This window comes from Cygnus olor, chromosome 6, assembly GCF_009769625.2.
Source record: "Cygnus olor isolate bCygOlo1 chromosome 6, bCygOlo1.pri.v2, whole genome shotgun sequence".
NCBI lineage: Eukaryota > Metazoa > Chordata > Aves > Anseriformes > Anatidae > Cygnus > Cygnus olor.
In genome coordinates this window covers 23462291-23485414 of record NC_049174.1, presented here as the reverse complement: position 1 = coordinate 23485414, position 23124 = coordinate 23462291, and the positions used below count along the sequence as shown (strand labels likewise).

Here is a 23124-nt window from a genome sequence, read left to right as displayed (position 1 = left end):
TTATCTAAATGTTTTCCAAATAGGTCCGAGTTCTTAATGCTCACATGTAAATACCATCAGCACTAAGTAACTGTCGTGATACAGCATGAGCTGTGTTCGTCTCTCGGATCAATGTTATTCCCTTAAATAACAGTAATGTCATATACCTCACTCTTTTTTGTAGCACTCAGCCTGCTAGAACCAAAAGATGACAGGGGCCTACGTTTGCTTTCTGTGCAGTGTGACGCTGTCCTGGTAGGGCAGGCTCTGCCACGATTCTCCACTGCTTGCACCTTGAGTTTGGGATGGAAATGAGCTTATGAGGCAAGGGGTAAACCCCCCTGACAAAGAAGGTGAAGTTTAGAACAAAACTTGAAATACTGGATTTTTGAGTACTGGAGTTACCTGGGATGTTTTTTTAAAGGTCTGGAAGCAAACTGCTAGCAGTGGGATACTGTGGTGTGTTTAGTAAAGTGAGATGAGGAAGTTTCTTCTGCTCACTTGCAATAAATCTTCCACATTTGTGATCTCAACAGACACATAGGGCTGCCTGTAGTGGAGTGAATTGTCATCATCCTGACCTTTTCTCTCAGTTTGTCAACTACATGATTTTTAAAATTTACGAGAATTGATTTGGCAATGGGACTGGGTGCTGTGTGTAGGCTGGTCATTTTCTGAGCGATTAATAGCACAGTGTAGCCGAAACCCTGACTGTGGAAGTGAGTTGCCTGGTTGGCAGGGAAGTATTTATGTTACAGTGTGAGCTACTTGTGTCTTGGAAAGCTGTGTTTGTGCCAAAACCTGGATTGGGACTTTCCTACTGTTAAGTCCATTTTGGGAACGGGGAATGTTACTGTTTACCCAGTCCATCCTAACCACACACACCACATGTAACTAACAAAGCAGCAAGGGTTTTCCTCAGACAGGTGTTACAGACAAAAAGAGAAGGTAAAATGGAAGCAACTTAACCTGCTAGATTCTTTGTGTCTCTACAGGCTACTGGAACATAATTGTCCATGGGCGAAAGCACTCCTACAGACTGTACACAAAGCTGCTGAATGAAGCCATGCGCTGGGCCTCTGCCATCCAAGGTGTCATTGACAGCAAAGTTCCCATAGAAACACCTACGCAGCAACTCATTCGTGACATCAGGGTAGGTAGCATCATGCTGATTCCCTTGTGGCAACAAACGAGGTTGCTCTCATGGGGTAACCAAAAAGTAAAAGAAACCTAAATGATTGTATAACTAAATAATCGAATCTTATGTGAATTTTATCTTGAATCAGCTTGCTAACTGATCTGCTTGAGTCTAAGCTATAACTGCTGTGCAATTACAAATTGCATGCAGGATTTATACCTCAAGTATGTGCAAATCTCTGCTTCATCCGTTCCTTTCCCTAAGCATCTTCTGGACACATAAATAGAAACTCTAGCAAATTAAATGTATAATCAGAAGACAGACCAAGAAAGGTATCTAAGACAAGGGGCTTGCCAGTAAATTGATAGGACCAGTTGATGGAGGCGAAAAAGAAGTGTGTAATAATGGTAACGCATCTGAAAACCTGAATTAATTCTCTGCATAACTGATGACTACAGAGGAGTGCAGGGAAATTCCAGTATTGCAGCCTGTCTCTAAAAGGGATGAATTTGAGAAACTTGCCAGCTGAGATGTCAGTTAGAGGGATTGTGGAACACATCAATAAAACAGAGTGTGAAATATAGCCAAGATCAGTTGGCAATAACTCTACAGCTCTAAAGGAACTGAAATGTGAAGTTACTGAATTACTACTGGCTGTAGAATGTAACCCTAGGCTATGTGGTCCTAACGTTGAAGAAATGGGAGGCAGCTAATGTGACTAAGCTATAAGAAAAGATTCAGAGGGGATCTGGGGAAATACAAAACAGCCATACTTGGCATATATCCTAAAGGTCTTTGAGGGGATCAGCAAGCATGTGGATGATGGTGATCCTGGTCATAAAGTTTATTTTAATTTCCAAAAAGCTTTGTCAACTTTTAGCAAAGAAGGAAGGAGGAGGAATCATGCCATATGTGCTTGTTATATGCCTGCAGTAGGCATGAGTCACAAGCTGCATTTGGAATCAAGACCCTGTGCTTGGTGACCCAGTATGGCTATTCTTACATTTTATTTTCAGAAATAATGTACAGAGTAATTTTTATATGTAAATTATTCTTTAGTCACCTCGTCCCTCTATGGACCTTCCAGAATATCAATAAAGGTGGTTGATTGACTTTAAATGTATAAGGACATCTTAGGAATGACTATCCTCATTTGAGGATTTTATTTTTTTTTTCCAGGAAAACAGCACAAACTTTGAAGTAGTGGAACAGACATACAGGAGGAACCCAATCTTGCGGTACACCCAGCACCCTTTGCATTCTCCCTTGCTCCCATTACCATATGGAGATGTTAGTGTCAACTGTAAGTATTTTACCCATATGACAAAATCCACTCTCATTTTAAGGATCAGTGAGGAGCCTGAGCACCACAAAAGTGGTATATAAGCTCTCTTTATGCAGGTGAAGTTCATTTTGGAGCAGTGTATCCCACAGTGTTCAGAGAGAGGGATTAGTCCCTTTCTCTTCCCAGAATGTATGCTTCATCTGCAGCCTTGTGTCTTAAGCACACTGTATCTTATAGTAAAGGGGAGAAGATAGCTTATCATCCATCTGGGGGATGTGCAGCCTGTCTTTATGAGTTGCAACTGGGTCGTAAATGGTGTGTGTGTGTGTGTGTGTGTATCAACACAGAGACACCTTATGTTGGGAAATGTTGTTTCTGGTAGGAAACTCTTCCTCTGAGAGATGCATCAAAGGATGCCAATTGAAGTGTCAGTAGCAGAGGTTATGTAGCAAGTCAATAGATAAGTAGAACAAGCTGCCAGGACCAACTGGTCACCTACGCAAAGGAGCTTAGGAGAGCAGTAGCTGAATTATTAATAACAACAAGCAATATCTCTCTTTTTAATAATAACAAATTCTTTTGTACAACACGTTCAGTATTGTAAGGTTCCCAAAGTGTCTTAGGAGCACAAACATACCAGACAAGAAAGACTAAATGATATACAATGTGCACATTTGTGGTAAAGGCAGACAGCAGGGAAGCAGGAAGGTCAATGCCTGACTCTTCAAGAGGTCTATAATAGCTTCCATGACCTCCCAGAGATGCCAGATGGTTTGTTTTTGACCATATGGGATGAAGCAATATTGGAGTTGCTCTGCTTTGGACTAGCAGGTAGAGGAAACTGCCTGTAATTTGCCATGTTCTGAGCATGGTTTCAGGAAGTCATCAAACTTACCTTGGGGTTGGAGAGGGAAGGACTGAACATAAAAGAATGGTGCCCAGAAAAACAGGCAAGAGTCTTTCCTGTTCTGTGTATGCTAAATTTTCCCTGTTGTTCAAAAACTTTTTTTTTTGGGGGAAGTAAAATGGATAAGAATAGGTTGGCACTTGGGATCAGTTTGTCACTATTGTTTTTTTCCTTTAACTGAATTAGATTTCAACACTAATTTCCTTTAAAAACATTATTCTCCTTTTCTGTACAGGATATCCAAAAATGGATTTGCAATGGTGACAAGTTAGATGTTGGTAAATACTAATTAAAACTACATTTACACATGTAAAGGGGAAGCATTAATGAATTTTGAGTAGAAATTCAGGTTCAAGAGATGAGCTAATGCAGATTCTCAGGTTGCTCTTCTTCCATCACAGACTATACTATAGTTGTTCGTCCTACTGCTGGGCCAGTAGGAAATGGGGGAGATTCTTACCTGATGTCACCTTTATGATCATTCCTCAGTGCAACAAGAGAAGGGTTACAGCAGCTTACAGGATGAAGCAGTGAAGATCTTTAACTCCCTTCAGGAGATCGAGACAGTGTCTGACCCCATACCAATTATCCAAGGCATTCTGCAGACCTGCCATGATCTAAAGCCCCTTCGTGATGAAGTGTATTGTCAGCTCATCAAACAAACTAATCACATGCCACATCCCAACAGTACTGGGAACCTGCACCACTGGCAGCTGATGTCATGTATGAGCTGCACTTTTCTGCCAAGTAGAGGAATCCTTCGTTACCTCAAGTTCCACCTGAGAAGGTAAAAGCCCTTTTAATTTGCATTGTTTCCTTTGTCCCTACTTATCTTCCACTGCCTGGTGTAGTTGTGTGTCTCACCCTCCTCCTGTGCACATATCTTCCAGTAGTGTTGCAACCTCCCACCCTTGTGCACAAATCTTGCTACCAGCTGTTGTGGTGTATTCAAACCCTGTCCCCCTTGCTACCCATCTGTTGTGTCAAAAGGATGTGGAAAGTAAGGCTACCTACACAGAATACCATGAAACTGTGTTAACGTGGATTTACAGCTGATCACCTACTGCTTACTAATGTCCCTATAAACATTCTCAGCCTGCAGGAAAGGTGAGAAACACACTTCATATTCACTGAAGTAGGTACGGCCTTGCAGCAACCACAGGCAAAATGTGTGTACTGTGGAGTAGCAGATATACCCTAAATCCAATTTACTGTTTTTCAGTGTTTGTTTGCTTAACGAAGCATGTAAGGCTTACAATTTGTATTTCTAATCTGCTTTAACCTCCAATTTTCATGAACTAAATTGTTTACATTCTTCCCAATTTATGTTCGGCATCTTAAGCAACTTTCTAAAGAGGTCTGCATCGGAACTAAGCTGCAGTTATGTAGCCTCACTCCATTCATTAATGATAAAAAAAGGCATATAAAGTCTATTTGATTCCTTCCAAGTGAGGAGAGAGTGAGTTGAAATTCATGCAAATACACAAAATAGCTGAATCTTTCAGACATCCAAGGCCTTGTTCTAAAAGATGCTGAGCAATACTCCATGTTGCCTTTGCACGTTTTTATCGCTGGAGTTGCATGTACTGTTATACTTAAAAACTTCTGGCCTTGGAGAGAAGAGAACATGTATGAGCATCTACTCTCTACCTTCTTGAAAATGTTTCTGAAAAACACTATAAAAATTCCTCAAGCACATCCAGCAAGTAAAAAGAGGCAATTGAGAATAAATTTAAAAAGCTTATATTTGATTCCATACTTTTTAATCTCAATTTTGTGAATTCAGATAGTTAATCCTCCTATCTTCAGCCAGTACTAAACTCTTGGAAGTTTGAACTGCTGATTTCATATGGTGCTGACAAATGGCACTGAAGTGACTTTGGAGTGACTAGTGAAAGCAGGTTCTATGGTTTGGGAAATAACTGGGATCATTCTTCTGGTGATTGCGTTTGACATCTCTACTGAATTCCCTGCCTACAATATTCCAAGTTACATGGCAATAAGCTTGTTTTCTGTTTCACTGTGTAATGGCTTTTTTGCTTCTCTTTACAATTAGGGTAAAAGATCTCTTTCCAGGCTCAGAAATAGACAGATATGCACAATTCATCAGTGATTCTCTGAAGAGGACAAAGACAAGGGAGTTTGTACCCTCCCAGGAGGAAATACAGGCTCTTCTCACCCGTGAAGAAATGACCACAACAGTATACTGCCATGGCGGTGGCTCCTGTAAAATCACCATCAATTCCCACACGAGCGCTGGGGAGGTAATGCATTTACTAATTAACTAGATCTAAGCACACCTCTGCGTCTAGGTACTGAGCCTGCTGAAGGGACACCTTTTCCCCATTCATCTCCAATTTTTCAGGGTTTAGGGAATGTATTCCTCTATATTCTTTCCTGGGAACATGATTTGACCGCTGTCAGAGGTGGGCTTAGTAGACCGTGGTCTGATGTAGATTGGTAGTTCCTATGACCTAAGCCAAGCCACACTGGCTTCCATCACCCCATCCAGCTCTCAGCAGTTTATCTCCATTCTGTTCTTTCCTGCTGGTGGTAGCATTTGTCCATCTGCACAGCCAGTGATTCCACTAGCTCAGAAACACAAAATATTTGTTTATTTTCCTTTCTTTTTTCCAAGAAGCTAACTTAAGAAAGTGTGTTAACACCAACCCTGTGATCTGTCTCTGATGTTTGCAGGTGGTTGAAAAGTTGATCCGAGGCTTAGCAATGGAGGACAGCCGCAACATGTTTGCTCTCTTTGAACATAATCAGCAGGTGGACCGTGCTGTTGAGAGTCGAGTGATTGTGGCTGATATCTTGGCCAAGTTCGAAAGGTAGAAGAATGTTTTATGGAACCGTTGCTTTAACTCCTAGTTGGTTAAGTGAGAGTACCATCAGGTAGTTTTATCCAAAGTAGCTGTTGTGTTTCAAGAGTTCACTGTGGTGTGAACTTCTCTTTGGTAAGGTTCAAGTGCTCTTTTTTACTATGTGGAAAACTATGTTCACATCTGTTTTGGTGACAAAGACGCATTACTTATCAGGCTTGTCAGGACAAAATTAGTAGTGCCTTTATCAAATAGTAATGGTTTCCTACCAGAGCTCAGAGAATAGTTAAGTCACGTAGTTGTCTTGATCATTCTCTTTCTCTGAAAGGGGAATACTGTCTCATGGCTTGTTTGTGGTAGGACAAGTGAATTATTACATAATGTCAATGTATTTAGAAGTACCAACAACTATCTGCAGATTGGAACAGCTTATAAAATGAAGCACCATCAAACCAAGGTATTTTCTTGCATAGTAACTTGTGCCATTGTGATGAATGGGGCGGGTTAATATGGGCTACACAAGCAAACACCATCTGTAAGCTCCTTGACCAAGGAAGTGATATAACATGAAAGCCTTAAGAAATGATACGGGTGCTGCTTTTCACATTTTTGGACCTGTAATTTTGTAGCTACCAGTGTTTGCTTTGATGTTTGTCTAGACATTTCTGAGCTGCAAACAGTGACTGTTCCTTGCACAGTTTATGAATGTGAACCCTACTTAGGGACCATCTCAGCAATATAAGTTTCAATGCCTCTTCCTTTGAAGTAGTTGGCTTCATCACCACTAGTCACACATGAAAATTAATCTATTTGGATAAATGATTCAGGGTACTCAGCTCAGTGTCCTCTACAAAAATGTCTTTATATCAACTAGCTTTGATAACATCTTGTCAATTTACCTCATAATAACTTCATCAGAAGAGAGAGCAAAGATTTAAGTGGGCATAGAAAAGCAGCTCTAATTTCTTACTCTGGACTGTGATTTTGTGGCTAGGCATATAAAGAAAGCAGTAATTTGTAGAGAAAGCTGCCATTGCCATTGTCTATTTTATATTGGTTCTGAAGACAAAAATAAAATTGTTATAAATGGTGGCAAGATTGATGCTTTTCACAATCTACACGGACTACACAGAAACAATATATTAAAAATGGGAAGCACTTTGTGTCCTCACCATAACTCTTGCATTTATATAGAACTATTGATCCAATTTTTTTTTATCTGATAAGAACTTTGGGTCCTGCTGAATCAAAGCGTGAGGTGACTCAGAGAAAAAAATTGAATCCACCAGAAAAGTCTGCTGCACAAAGATTGCCCTGGTAAACAGGGTAGTTCTGTATCCTTTCTGTTTCAGAAATCTAGAGGAACTTTTATATCACGAGTTGCACTGTGGACATCCCAGTACCATGGTGCTTCTAGTTACCGTTTTTTTTTTCCTCTCTTATTCTCTTTCCTATCTTACAGACTTGCTGGCTCTGAGGAAGAAGAGGAAGAAGGACAATGGCAGCTATATTTTAAACTTTACTGCTTCTTGGATATTGAGAATGTTCCCAAAGATGGAGTGGAGTTTGCTTTCATGTTTGAGCAGGTAAGCTGGCAGTGGGAGAATGATTTAGTTTCCAGGGTAGCAGAAGTACACCAGAGTAAACAGAAAACTGGTTTACCTTCACACTAGAAGTGTGAATGCTGGTCTGGACAGAAGAACTTATTGTCTCAGACTTTTGCCTGGAATCTAACAAACAGATACACAGAGAAATTCTCGAAGGAATAGGAGTATTAGAACAAAAGCAAGAAAAATTAACAGAGGCTTCCAAAAACTGAAGCACTAATTATAATAAAATGCTTTTAGAATTCATCTTTAATTTTGAAAGATACGGAAATTTAGATAATAGTTTAAGATGATCCTGTAAAGTAGTTGCTTGCAGAATGCAGGTGTAAAGAAAATTGAAAAATCTAGCTGTATGCTGGATCCAGCTTACAAGAATAGTCAAACCTTGGGGTGTTATGGGGATTGACAAAGAAAATTATCTTTCAGGCAACTTCTCCTGATTAACAGGCACCGGAATACAGTACTATAACAAAAAGAAAAGAGAATGTTGTTGACAATAGTTTGCTGACTAATTTTTTTTTAAGTCACTATAGTTTGTAGCAACATGATGCTTGTTAGGCCAGAGATCACACTGGTATGAAATAACCCCGCAATTAGGGATGCAAAAGTAAACTGAGTGGAGTAGCCAGCTGTGTGATTCAACCCATCTTTGTTACTTCTAATGAACACTATGATCTTGCCTCAGAATATGATATCTGTTGAAATTTAATTAATATGTGTTCAAGGGGTCAGTGTCATGAAGATTAAAACTGGCTGTTGATCAAGTTGTTGGCACGTACATCACACAGACAATTGTTCCCCAAGAGGACTTTCTTGAAATGAAGATTAGGTATTGTTAACTAAATGTCTAAGAAACAGTCAGGAACAGGACACAGTACTCTGTGGAAACTCAGTTGTACCAAAATCCCAACTGACAAGGCTTTCAGTCTAGACAGCTTTCACTAGCAAAGGTTGGTAGAAAAGAAGTAACAGGAGGAGAGCAGGAGTTATTGAGATATTCATTTCACATTTTTTGATGTGTGATGGACGCAGTAAAAAAAATATATATAATTATATATATAATAGTAATACATTTCACAGAAAAGCAAGCAAAGGAAGCAAGAAGACTGGGGGAGGCACCAGATGAAAGAGGAGGAGGTGAAAGGTGCTGGTGTGCAATGAGGCTGAGGTTGAATGTCTTGAGTTTATTGCATCCAACTTTATCTGTAATTGAATATAATCTCCACACAGGAGCTGCAGCTGGTAGAGCACTAAACAAATTGTCTCAGTTTCTGGCTCTCCTATATGTTACAGATCTAAAGAATCTGTTAAAGGCCTAAAGGTCCTTCAGAGTTCTCCTTTCTGTCCAAGCTTGCAGAAAGACGCATTCCCCCCCCAGTCTGCTCATCCACCAGTTACAGACTTTGAATTCTTTATTATAATGTATGCTTTGACCTCCTGAATTAGGTCTTTCCTGCAGGGATTGGCTTTCTATTATGGCAAATACCATAAGAATCCCTACATGGACCCAGATATGAATAAAGTGTGTTTCTGCTTTCTAATGATTTGTGGGTGTGTTGTTTTTTTTTTTGTAGGCTCATGAAAGCCTCATAGATGGTCATTTTCCTGCACCAGAGGACACCCTGCAGCGCCTAGCAGCACTACGGCTGCAGTACCTTCATGGGGATTATTCTAAAATAAGTTGGACCCTTGATGGGATCTACCCAGTTAACAGACTAAAATCCAAAATACTGCACTCAACAAAGAGCAGTGGCACCACCAGTCACACTCTGGAGAGGAGGCGGACCAGCTTTCTTGAAGGGACATTGAAACGTAGCTTCAAGACAGGCTCTGTAAAGAAGCAGAAGGTAGAAGAGGAGCAAATGATGGAGATGTGGGTGAAGGAAGAGCTGTCAGCTGCTCGTGCAAGCATAGCACAGAAATGGACCAAGCTGCAGGGACTCTCTCAGCATCAGGCCATGGTGAAATACATGTCCATCGTAAAGGAGTGGCCAGGTTATGGGTCAACCCTCTTTGATGTTGAGGTGAGAGACACACAATCTCATTTAACTACTGCCAAGGAGAGGCATCAGCCTGTAGAATAGATACAGCTATATATGTTATATTGCTCAGCAGCAGAAGGGAATTTCAGGAATTGGCTGCATTTTGTCGTAATAAGCTGAGAGTAAGCCTGTAGTAACACATATACAAAAAGTTGTGAGGCAGAAAGCAGTAGATTTGGGGAAACTTTTCTGGGCTTAAGAAGATGGTAGCTAGTAGAAGTGGAAGTAAAATGAAGCCATATTGTCCTTCACGGCAAAAAGCACAACCCTGTTCTGTAGCAATGTGACAGAAACCACTCAAACTGGGTCTCTTAGACTGCTGGGATTAGCCTGCTACTGCAGGAATCCACAGCTCCAGTTTTTTTCATTTCTGTTGCTGCCTAGATGGATTACCATGGGACGTTGCTTGCCCTTACTCTATGATCTGTAAAATAATGAGGAGAATCTTAACTTCCTAAATCTCTTTAAAATCTGATAAGTGTTAAGTACTATAATTATTTATTACTCAAATGGTATTTACGCACAGCCATGTCACTTCTAAATCTTTGCAGAGGAGTGCCTACAAGATTCCTTCTGTAGACATATTATTTTTATATTGGGCTGGAGAAATTAAATGTCCTACAGGAGCCAGAAAAGGAGGGCTTTTCCTTGAATCAAAGATGATTTGATACTCCACTGCATTTAAGCAAAATTTCGTGTTTCTGTTTTCTGCAGTGCAAGGAGGGTGGATTTCCAAATGATCTTTGGCTTGGAGTCAGCACAGAGAATGTGTCTGTCTACAAGCGTGGGGACCCTAAACCACTAGAAACTTTCCAGTACGAGCACATTGTTTTCTTTGGAGCTCCACAACCTAACACCTTCAAAATTACAGTGGATGAGAGAGAAATGTTCTTTGAAACGTCCCAGGTATGTGAAAGCATGAGACTTGTTATATGTGCAGTTTTACTAGCACTCCAGTAAAGCTCTAATTTCTAAGGACAAGACAAGGTTATAGGCAAGAACTTCTGCTGAAGGGACAGGACAGCCAAAGAAAAAGATGAAGGGACCTTAAACCTAAAGGGTTGAGGTGTCTGTCTTGAATACAGAGATATACATAAAAAAGAATGATGCTGTTTAAAAAGTGAAGGAGGTTGAGTGTCTCCCATGGCACTCGGAATTTCAAATTTTGGGTGCTCATGAGTGTGCATCCTGTCAGTTACTTCATTCCCTTCCAGTTTATAAATGTGGAGTTCACAAAATTAGAAAATAAAAATTTTTAGTAGCGTTAAAGGTGCTTTTCTTTGAGCTACAAGCCAGACCACACACTTGTCAAGTACTAAAGGGTGCTGCTGTAAGATCACAGCTCTCTCCCACCAGAATCACAGTCCTAACTGCCGTTAACTCTATCCTGAATGTACCTCAGAGGAAACTTAGGTCTTTTTATGCACAGTGTGCACAATAAAGAACATGCTAGAGTAATCTAGAGAGGCATATATATGTTTCAAAAATGCTTGCAAATATGACAATGAATTCTGCTGTTTATGAGTAAAAAAATACTCTCCTCAGTTAGTCTACCACTGTATTTCATTTGATATCGTCCCTTTCTTGTGTTGGGAAAGACTGGAACCAGTCATTCTCAATTTGTCTTTCCCAGGCAGCCCAGGCTTTTGTGGAGTTCTGCCATATCCTTCTGTCAGCTTTTTTCCATATTGAAAAATCACATTCTTTTTAACGTTTATTTGTAAAGAAGCCATTGCATACCTGTTACTGACCTTGTTTTCATTTCCCATATCTTTCCTGTGTATAGTGGTAATGACTCCAGCTCTTTCATGCTTATCCTTACTGTCATGTTCACATTAACATTGCATGCAAAATTTACAGTTCCGTGAGTTTGGACAAGGGGAAACTTTTTCTGCAAAATGTCTGGTATACATCAATGGAAGAAGGTTTTTGATGTGCTTATCCCAATATTATGTTCTTTCTCTAGGTGGGTGAGATAATAAAGATCATGAAAGCATACATCAACATGATAGTGAAGAAACGCTGCAGCGTCAAATCAGCCACCAGTGTGGACAGTCACGCTAGCGTCTGGACTAGGTGATATGAACGAACTGCCATGAGAGAGAGGCAGTTGTTTAATGATTGGTATTTGCAACTTGCCAGCACAAGTGTAGCAAAGATGTTTATAAGAACTCCACTTGACTGACTACTGTATTTAAGACCTGAAGTGGCATCTGCAGTACCATAGGATTTGCACCTCTGCCCAAAGACACTGAACAGTAACAACTGTTGTTGTTGTTAAATATTAACAGCCCAAAACTTGTTTTCCCTTGCTTGTCTGATGAACAATGTACCTTAAAGAAGCAAAGTCAGAAGCATCCTCCTTCTGCCTGTCCCCTCTGCTGCTTTCACAATTACCTGTCATACTGGCAGAAAATATCACAAGAATCTGCACTACAGGAGGCAGAGTTAAGCTTCCTTATGAATTTCCAACATGCAAACATCTGGGATCAGGGGATCACAGCACAGTCTGCTAAGAGAATATTTGTTTTTTATTTATTTTGTAGGCAGCTCCAAAATAAGTCAGTCTGGAGTTTTCTCTTCAGGATATACTAATGATCTCATCTGGTCTTAAAACAAAATGTCTTTTTGTAATTCAAGCCAAACAGTCCAATTAAGAGGTCAAACCCTACATGAGAGACCATTAAACAAACAAAGACACTTGAGGGGAATTGTTACCTTCTAACAGAAGTTCACAGGTACATGACTGTAAAAAATGGCACTTTAAGTAAAAATTTCTAAATACGCAAACATAGAAGAAAATCGTGCAGAATAGTACCACTGAAATATATCATCAGGTACCATTTTGGTAATTCCGTGTAGCACCTGTTACCTAAAAATTAATGATTGCCTTTTCCCCGGTACAGTCCAGAAGACAAGATTGATTTAGTTGCATTACCAGCGAAGCTGTTCCTCACAAAGTCCAGGTTTCAGATGGAGGTCAGAGGTTTTTATGGCCAGAAGCCTACCTGCATTGAGTTCCTTATTTCTCTAGATGGGATTTTAGGATGACTGGAACCCCTGAACGTTAGCTTTAAATGAACAGTTTCATACTGAGTGAAGAGATGCCTAGATAAATTCTTATAGGCAATAATTCAATTCCTTTGTACTACCGTAAGCAGATGCCAAGTCCTTCATTCTCTGCTGAGTTCTAATTGGAACTGCTCCCATCACTGAATCTCCATATCCCCTTCCAGTCTCTCTTAGGTCCCTAGACATCAGCAAATATATATATATATATCAAAGAAACAATGCCTCTTGGAGGTTTTTATAGTCATCTGCAATTTGAAGAAGCAATTTTTTTTTCATTGTCAGTGAAAGATGACAGTCATCTTCAGTCTCCTGAATTCACTGTTTAAAACAATATTTGGTATCGTTAGTCGCATCACAAATTGGTTGCATTGGCAATCAAGAAACCTTGTGGCTAGGCCATCATTTTCTACAACCCCAGTCAAGTCTTGGGGTCCCGAAATGCAAAGGCCCTTTCAGTTTCCTAATGAAACTGTAGAGTTGTGTGTGTGATGTGGACCTTGTTGCAGGTTTGCTTAAAATCAGATGTTTGTATTTCTGAAGAAGTGGCAGCTTAAGGCCTGTTAGCTATAAAATAGAAATTTCATAGACAAGAAAACTAGGAGTCAGTATGCAACAGGTTCAGTTTAAATTAAACTTCAAGTTGTGCCATTTCACTAATACTGTCATGTAACACTACAGATTTGAGGCTGACAATGCAAGAAAAAACACAGTGCCTAATCTGTGCTTTTCTCTCACAATACACTGCAGCATGTGCAAGCACCCTGTCCACCTTCCACACATCCAGCCTAAGAGGATAGCCACTACTGTATATCGTACTTTCAACTGGAGTTTTGCCTTAAATAGCTTTACCGAAGGATCGTACAAACATCCACTTTTTATCACAAAGAATAAAAAGATGGCCAGGTCACAAGTGAGAGAGAACAGGAATGCAGAGGCAACCTGAAAAGTAACACTTTGTGTTGGTCCATACACTGACTAGATCTCTTTATGTATCAGAATAGCCTTGATTATCCCTGTCCTAACTCTGCACTATTTCTGTTCTGGCTCTTGGGTTGCTGCAGGCAGCTTGAACCCACTTGGGAATGTAACTCCCGTTAGTATTTGTTGTAATTTTGCTCATTTCTATTACAGAATTCCTTCCGCTGTCTTTTTTAATTTGTAACTGGCTTTACAAGATGAAAGTTTAATAAATTATTGGATTGCACAGGCTGTATTCACTCTCAGACATTGCATGCTCACGTTAAGGTGTTTACTCAGCGATCTAATACTCAGAACTTGTAAGTAAAAAGGAGGCATCAACGGCATGAGTGGACAACAGCCCTTCTCTCGGAAGGGAAATTTGCCTCTGTGGCAAATAACAGAAAGCAATTTGCCACTACAAGGTGTGAGGTTTGTTTCCAGGTTCTGCTGCTCACTCACGGGCTGGTGTTCACCCAAGGGCGCATCACTGAAGCAGTAAATCTGCATAGGAACAGCTGATCATCAGCAATACGGACAGACTATCCTCTAGCAGACAACAGCTCCTTCGGTACGTCCACAGGTATGGAAACAATACAGTGATGCACAGTCCCCATCAATGTGTCCTTATACATCCTTTAGTCGGATGCTCTGAGAGCCCTCTGGGACCCTGGAGATCACTCAATGCAAGGGGAGGTTTAGGTTGGAAATTAGGAGACATTTCTTCTCAGAAAGAGCAGTCAGGTATTGGAATGGGTTGTCCAGGGAGGTGGTGGAGTCACTGTCCCTGGGGGTGTTTAAGGAAAGGCTGGACCTGGTGCTTAGGGACATGGTGTAGCGGGTGACATTGGTGGTAGGGGTATGGTTGGACCAGATGATCTTGGAGGTCTTTTCCAACCTTAACGATTCTATGATTCTATGAATTTCACCACCACCTGTTCACAGATTTTCAGTTTCTTCATCTGTAGCACGTTGTGTAGTCTACAGTTCCTTTAGGTGGTGACTGCCTGTTTACTTCAGCAGTTGCTTTTCTTTCCGCAGCTGTTGTGCATTCCTGCCTGTAATTGCACAACCACTTGGTCTCTCCTTCCTTTCTGCTTAGGAAGCCCCAAATGCAGGCAGCTCCCCCTTATCTGGGTGGGTTTGGGGGCAGTGCCAGACCTCACGGACCTCATCCCGCAGCCCTCCCCTGAACACCCCATACACGCCAAAACCCCTTCCAGCAGCCCCAAGCCGCCATGTCGCCCCTCAGCCGGGCAGGCATTGGGCACTCACTGCGCCTGCGCGGCGCTCCGCCGCCATTTTGGGCGCTGCCGCAGCGGCCCGCCCAGGGGCCGCCCCTCGGCCGAGGCGGCTGCTGGGGGAGTTCCGCAGCTGCCGGGCGTTCCTCGGGCTCAGTGTCCCGGCACCCCGCGATGGGGTTGCGGGGCTGCTGGGGGTGCTCGTCCTGCGCCTCTCAGGCTGGTGGCTGCAGGTGGTGCTTGCTGGTCTCCTTCCCCGGCAGCTGGTGCGCGCTGGCAGGCTTCCGTGTGTGGTGGTGAGTTTATCTGGTGGTGCATTCGCCAGTGGTGCCCTAATAGCGCTCGTCGAATAAGTCTGAGGTTTTCTGTCTGCCAGTGCTGGTGTTTACACGTGAACCCCACACCACAGCTTAAGTAGAACTATGCGTTCTCTTTTAAGTACTTGCATTTAGGGTGCCTGCAGGTGGTAAGTCACAAATCTGGAGGATCCAGGCACGACAATGCCCGCGTTAAGCCTGTAACGTGCCCGAGCAGGGCAGAACAACAGGTGCCGGTGGGAGGAGGGGTACATGAAAGGGTGGCAGGGCAGGGTGAGGCAGAGGCTCTAGAGGCCTGTGTGAGGTGGATGGGCAAAACCTGGGAGGGACAGGGCGACGGGTACAGAACAGAACAGGTATGAAGCACAACAGCAGCCGCAGGAGGTAAGACACAGCAGAAACTTTAGGAGCCCAGCCCTTTTCCTCAAAGTCCTGGGTAAATGTGCCCACATGTTACCTGTGTACATGTAATTTACACTCTCCCTTGCAACAAAGTGCCCCAGTACCCATACCATGCTTAGGAAAATAAAGGCCAATGAAGCAGCAGGCAGTACAGTTGCTAACGGGGATGCCATTCAGTCATGCACAGTCTTGCAGGCATATTTGTGGCTTCCTCTGAATCAATGTCTTTGTTAGGTTAATCTGAATAGGCATACAATGCTTGCTGGGTTTTACAGAGTGTAAGAAGTGTTGCAGTTTTGCTTAAATGTTTATTCTATATCGTCTGTTAAAGGGGAACAATAACACAGGGCATACGAAAAGAGAAGCTGAGAGAAAGCAGGAGTAGAAAGAACTCTCTTAGAATTAATGCAAGTGCCCTGAGATACAGCATGTAGGAAAAGATCTTTGTTCTCCCTTGCTCTCACAAAAAATGTGCACGTTAAGGGGCCAACATAATGAAGAAAGCACATTTTGGAATAATTATTTTCTATCACTGAAATGCTACTTTCTTAAAAGTTACCGTAGAGAAAATTGTTATATTTATGCTGAAAAGGAGCAAAGCTACCAACCAGCCATTGTTTTGACTGTATTCCTTTCTGCACTGCAAATAGAAATCCAGCACTTGAAGTCTGTGTTGCATTACCATGTAATCACAACAAATGCCTCATCTGGTATTTCCCCATTCCCTAACCCTGCCCCCCCAAGTTCTGTCGAAAAGCTTAGTTACTGGCAGGTATTACAATAGTGGGCATAGGCATTTTCAATGTGAAGATACGATAAAGGGATAAAAACAAGATAATGGCATGAATGCTATGGGGCATTTGCAAGTTAATGTCATATCAATAGTGAAATTACATTTTGTAGTGCTTTGTCAATTGCCAATTTCAAAACTCTTTAAGAACTAAATGGGAAAAGTCCATTACAGTGACAACCGAATTTTTTTGTCGTATACCTGATGGCCTGCGTTTCCTAAGCTTAGTTCTTTAATTTTGCTCATAGTTCTCTATCAAAGTCTGTTAAATAATTTGGTCAATAAGAACTTTATGTTTTCTTGACAACAGAATGAATTGTGGTTTTTCAGTACTTTAAAGGGGACTTGTAAAAAAGATGGAGAGCAACTTTTTCCTCAGTCAGATAATGACAGGACAAGGGGGAATGGTTTTAAACTAAGAGGGGAGATCTAGATTAGAGATTAGGAGGAAATTCTTCACTCAGATGGTGGGGAGGCACTGGCACAGGTTGCCCAGAGAAGCTGTGGATGCCCCATCCCTGGGGGTGTTCAAGGCCAGGTTGGATGGGGCCCTGAGCAACCTATTGAGTGGTGGTGTCCCTGCCCATGGCAGGGGGTTGGAACTGGATGATCTTTAAGGTCCCTTCCAACCCAAGCCAGTCTATGAGTCTATGAATTAGACGAACTTTTATGAACGTGAGGGTTACACTGTGCTCCATACATGGAGCAACAACAGGTGCATAAAGTGTCCAAACTGTAATTCTGACTTTGAGCAATACAAATTGTAACTGTGGTCTTTATTTGCAACCACCAAATATATATATGTGTGTGTATATATATCACTGACAAGCCTTGCAATTTATTTCCGCCATTCAAAAATGTTTGGATGTGTAACATATGTCCAGAGCAATGAGCAGATGGTATGTTTGGTTTAAAAAAATAAAAAGGAAAAAAAATGATAGAAAATGCAATAAATGCATCAGACCCACTGTTCGTGCATAAGCACTTGTGGTTGATATCTGTATGAGTTAAGTTACTGATACAGAAACAGTGTTAAAATGAAAATGATGGATGGTCTAGTATCAGATGTAGTTTAACCTTTCTATGACAGAGGATTTGGTGAGATGCTTCAGAGACTGGGCAAAAATCAGGAAGAGTAACCAAAGGGTGCTGCTCCATTTGCTGTGGATCTTTCCACAGGAGTAAGGTCTTCTGTTGTAACGGGACTGTGATGCGCACATCAGGTCGTAGGTGTGCAAAAACCTTTGTGCATTTAGCTGAAGCTGTACAGTTTTTGTGTCGAGCTACTGCAGTCCAGCAGACAGTCTGTGCTTTAAGATGAAGGAGTTTTAAGATGTCTTCCCACTTCCACTGCTGTGTGACCTGGGGAAAGTACTTTGTTTTTGTGTTTCTGTTTCCGTGCTCGTCCTTTGTCTTCAGCTTTTACATTAATTCTTTTGATGCAGATGACCATGTTCATAGTCTTGTATCATAGGATGTTTCTCCCAGCAAGGCACTACCTGTAGCTAGTAACACTGCCCTCTGACCAGGTGTTATGGATTTTAGGAGTCTGGATTTGAGAGTTTCAGGTGATACTTAAAATGAACACAGCTCATGCTTAATTGCAAATGTCACAAGGCTGGAAGTATTTTAACTTTGCCTCTGTTTTACGAGGAATTACGTTAGGAGCCCTTATAAACTGCATTAGAGCTAAGCTTTTCAAAGAAAGCTAAGCTGTCTCATCTACTCAATCTACTGAGCTATACCTTGATTTAAAAACAAAGGCACAGAGGAATGTTCCCTTTCTGGGCAAACCTTATCTGTGTAAAACTTATCTGTTTTAATTGTGATCACAGCCCCTGTGCTATGTGCTTTTTTATGCAGTGATTAATAAGCTGTACATTAGCTCTGATAACTGCTTCCATGGAAATAAAACCAGTGTAAGCAGTTTAGTGTTTTATTTAACTTTATTCTTTCAGTAACAATACTGCTAAATAATTTTCCTATATATTTCAAATAAAGTGGGTTATTCATCTGCACTAAGACAGTTGTGCTTGTTCAAATAAGAATCACCAGTGATTAGACAACTTGGGTATGATAAAACAAACATGAGAAAAGGGGCCTTGCAAAATTATTTACATCATTCATAAGAATAAAATATACAAATATTTGGTTTTATTATAAAAAGGATATAGTCATTTGTTGGGTAATTAGGATTTTATCACTAATTTCAAATTTTAATTTCAGACTCGCACCTAAAAAATTTCCAAGTATAAACACCTATAAAACTAGTAAATCTAAAAACATGAATTTGTAAATATTTTTTCCCCAATTATTATTGTTGTTAGAAAAGGACAATAAAACACCACTTTTAAAGTTTGTTAACTTAGAAATTGTTTGGCAAAGCATTTATGCTTATAAGCTAAACCAAGATGACAGGCACCAGGGTTTGTTATGTTTCACGCTTCTGGAACCAAGGAGGCTTAAGAAGGGAGGTGGGGATTATTTTCATTATGTAGTAACTAGCATCAAGAAAGAAGAAAGAAAACGTTCACAATTGTGCCTAAGTACCAAATAAACAATGAAAGTGCTTATTTCTTCATCAGCAAACTAAAACAATGTTTCCTTTACTATATGCCCCTTCACTCTGCTATTTTAACAGGCTCTAAAGTGGTATCTACAGAAAGTTCTCTATTTCTCAGTACAGATGATAAACACCTGCTTATCAAAATAGTGCAAACAGGAACAAAGAAAAGTGCTGTCAACGTAAGTAAACGGCAGGGAAAAAACGCAGCTGAATGTTATGACCTTGCAATGTTGCTTCAGAGAAATCAGTAGTACGTTTTTTTCAGCATGTCAGACCAAATGTATTCCTATTTACCATATCACACCATCATTAGATGGGGAATGGATTTGGTCTTTTGCATATACTCCTTCATAAAAGTAATCGTGTCTGTTCTGACTTTCGTACTGCACATTTAAGAAGTCTAATGACTTTTGAAAAAGTCAAATCATTAGAATAACATTTACAATGCTGTCTTCCCTTTTTCCCTTTATAACTTTCTTCGGAGTGCATAGAAAAGGCCACAGTGACACATTCCATACAAAAATCAAGTTTAAGTTTTATGTAAAATACTCAAGTATTTTTAGCATTTACATACGCAACTTAATTTACCATACATTCTTTCACACTCCTTCCTTATATCTTTATCTTACTTCTTGGACAGACAACAGATATTTCACCTTATATAGTTAAGCATTTAACCCTAGTATAAACAAGAGCATTACTGGAGGTACAATGTCAGGAGCATCTCGTTACAGAACATGGAACACCATCACTGCAAACTCCTGTCCTCAGGTGTCACAGTGCAACAGATCATAAAATGGAGGTCTTTTCCCTGTTTTATCCACAGGAAAATCACTCGGGTCTAATTTCAGAGTAGTTTGAAGACAAGCTAGAGTGTGATAAATCTTCCTCTAAATACTACTCTAGGTGCAGTTTTCTTAATGTTTGTCTTAATTAATGCTTAGCTCTAGAGACGGATTTTCACTGTAAACATTTCTGCTATTTGTGCTTTTAAAACTTTGTGAAAGGAGTTGTGAAAAGAAACTGAATAATTTACTTAACAGTTATGTCACAGGATAAAACACAACATTCATGCCTTTGCTTTTAGAAGGCTAAGGCTTTTAGTATGTCTTGAGTTGTGCTTGTGCTTGCAGTTAGCCCTTAGTGGGTAGTTTTGCTAGTCCTGCTACCTTTGGGGGATAAGATTAGTTATTTGTCAGCTTGCCAGTCTCAGACTTAAAATATTCTACATTTATTTAGTTTACTCCTAGATAGCATGGCTTTAGTGCAGGGTATTCCCTATAATTCTTTGCTCAAAATGTGCATTCTGAGATTCTTATCTCACCATTATAACATGTTTTTTTTTCATGACTTTGAGGGGAAAAAGTAACAGTATGATCTTCCTCCACTACAACAAGAAAATTTAAAGTCTAGTTGGATGGGAAAGAATGCTTAGTTGTCTTATAACTCCTTTCTCCCCTACTGTATCAAAATTTGTAATAGCTTTCTAGAAAAGTTGCTACACCAAAATGGCTTGTCTCCTATTTATAGTCTTTGTGCTAGCTGCTACAGGGTAAATCCAGTGCTAGCTATCAAAATGTTACATCATTTGGCCTGAAGTTATTGAGTGAAAATTGTACAAAAGTGACAGAATTCATGTAGCAATTTTACATATATTCAATACGGTGATGTTGCATAAGTACTATTGGCACAAATTATTTCATTAAAAACGTTTTCCAGTAAAGAGAAGGAAAATAATACTCTAAATTAAAATATATTACAGAACTCCAGAAACCTTGTACCTTAAACAACTGAGGCCAAATGTAAATGGGCTTGAAAAAAAATTGCACGCTTTTATAAAAGAATGGAATTTAGCCCCCATTAATAGCCTTATTACTTTTTCAAAAAGAAGTAACAAAACGTCAAGTAGTTCATTCCTTGTGGCTTCACACAGTGAAGTTCATGCTAAATTGCCTAGAAGGAACAGGTTCTCAATAGCTATCTTTTGTGAACACATCATCAGTTTCATCATCATTCATCCCTCTTTGGTAACGTACTGAAGAGAAGGCACTCCAGTGAAGACGTTTCTTTTTATAGAGAAACCACACTAATCCGACAGCGAAGACTAGGATAATTAACAGGGCAAATGCTACAGCCACCCCAGTATGATTAGAACCTGTAACAGAACAAAACAAAAATTGTTGTTATTTAAAGAGTTTTGATAAGAATATTGCTTTCATGGGGTTGGTGCTTAGGTAGCTATACACTAATACTGTATGCATTTATGTAGGAGTCATTTAGCTGGAGTAAAGGCAAACTGTTTCAACATATTAATAGACTTCACCTTATCAACTGGAAGTTAGATTCTCATATGAATCAGTATTTAATTGTTTATTTTGATTAATCTGCTTAATGCTCAACTGACTGCTTCCTTTTCTGGACAGAGCAGAATATGAGGAATTAACATGAGGCCTGAGTTTGTTTTTTTTTTTTTTTTTCTAGAGCTGTGCGACCATTTTCAGAAGCTTCCTCCAGACTGAAAACAATCTGAGTACCTGTTTACTCAGCTTCTCTGACAAGCAGAAGTCTTTCTGTACCTACCTGTATGGACTCACCCGTGAAAGACACCCTCCGGTAAGAACTAAAAACACAGCAACTACTCTATGCTGTCTTTTAAGTGTGGATTTCAATTCTCTCCCTTACCCTATTATAAGCGGACAGTGGGAGCTGGGAGAAGTAAATTTCTAAAGAATTTGTCCTTTGTTTCTCATCAGTATACTGTCTTAGCTGAATGTAATTTTATGGCAGAACAGTCACTGAAGGCTCCTGCTTAAGGCAGAGCTACTTGATAGGTTCTTTTGAGGATTGCACTATTTTTTATTTTTTACTTTAAGAGACTTTCCCCACCACAAAAAGAAAATCCTGAATATAGTCACTACAGTGTTAAGTCTCTGCTAAAAATCAATTTTTCCATACCTAAAGGAGCTTTGCAAACCACTCTGCTTTGACTACGACTGCAGTCAACTTTGGACCATGTGCCAGTTGTGGACAGGATAACACTGCATTTTTCATTGAGTTCTGTGCTTTTGTTTTCCCAGTTGGCGTAATTAACTGATGAGCCATCGAGCCAGTACAGGGACTGATCTGTTGAGAAAAATTTGCTTAGTTAGGTCACCAAAATATTCTCTAGTACTACAATGAATGTAGCTCACGAGCTATCGAACTATTACTTTACACTGCTAAAAGAATCAGAGCTGAGAACATCTATTCTGTATATTTAAAGCAATAAATATGACCACATCACTTTTAGCCACACCTCTTCTCCAGACCTGATGCGTTTGGATGGAAGTGACAGCACCATCAAGCATCAATGAGAGTGTTGGAGAAAATGAACTTTGCTGATTCCTGATTATCTCAGGTGAGCAACAGGAAGAGACTTAACACATAATGAAGTCCAAAGGGCTGTGCCCTGCTAAGTGAGGGATGCCAGCCTCAGACAGGAGTTATTGTAGGCAACCACTACTACAAAACTGTATTCTTATTTGAGGATTTATACATTTTTATTTACCACATGAAACACTCGTGTTCATACATGGTTGCTGCTTCTTACCCTTAGAGTTCTGAGTCAGTCCAAGCCATACTTTCTTGGTGATGAGATCATTCTCCTTTATGTGTGTGCGCACAAATGCATTTTCTTCAGCATCTCCTATGGTCAGAAGTGTTGCTGAAGGATCTAAGGGGAAGAGGAGAATGGTCAGAATTGTAACTTCAGAAATTTCCATTGTGCTCATACATTAAGCTTTCTGTGGGAACAATTACAACAAGAAAAAAATTGATGATACGGGCTTCTATGATTAGTTGAAGTAACCTGCAAAAGAAAGACAAACCCTCCACACCCTAAAATACAGTGTAATGTTATACTAGATAGTTTCAGATGACTGGTTATTCAAGCAGGTCATACGAAATAAAATGGAGTAAACTTACTGCAGCTGTGGACTACTTAAATGGAAGATATCA

General features: G+C 40.3%; 2 protein-coding genes across 4 annotated transcripts in view; one reads left to right on the top strand and one right to left on the bottom strand.

The window, feature by feature from the left end:
• The window catches only part of LOC121072237 (unconventional myosin-X-like), an 85731-nt gene extending 71672 nt beyond the window's left edge, over positions 1-14059 (top strand). For all 3 annotated transcript variants that reach the window (XM_040561663.1, XM_040561664.1, XM_040561665.1), the window contains 9 exons: positions 975-1132; positions 2297-2420; positions 3799-4096; positions 5366-5573; positions 6007-6143; positions 7597-7720; positions 9316-9765; positions 10498-10689; positions 11750-14059. In XM_040561663.1, the coding sequence (XP_040417597.1) occupies positions 975-1132; positions 2297-2420; positions 3799-4096; positions 5366-5573; positions 6007-6143; positions 7597-7720; positions 9316-9765; positions 10498-10689; positions 11750-11863 (1805 nt within the window). In that variant the 3' untranslated portion in view covers positions 11864-14059. The remainder of the gene's footprint in view (positions 1-974; positions 1133-2296; positions 2421-3798; positions 4097-5365; positions 5574-6006; positions 6144-7596; positions 7721-9315; positions 9766-10497; positions 10690-11749) is intronic.
• Positions 14060-18489: 4430 nt separating this feature from the next.
• The window catches only part of LY75 (lymphocyte antigen 75), a 47347-nt gene continuing 42712 nt past the window's right edge, over positions 18490-23124 (bottom strand). Inside the window, exons 33-35 of the mRNA XM_040561660.1 lie at positions 22718-22840; positions 22084-22251; positions 18490-21283 (exon numbers count right to left, since the gene is read on the bottom strand). Coding sequence (XP_040417594.1) covers positions 21099-21283; positions 22084-22251; positions 22718-22840 — 476 coding nt within the window. The 3' untranslated portion in view covers positions 18490-21098. The remainder of the gene's footprint in view (positions 21284-22083; positions 22252-22717; positions 22841-23124) is intronic.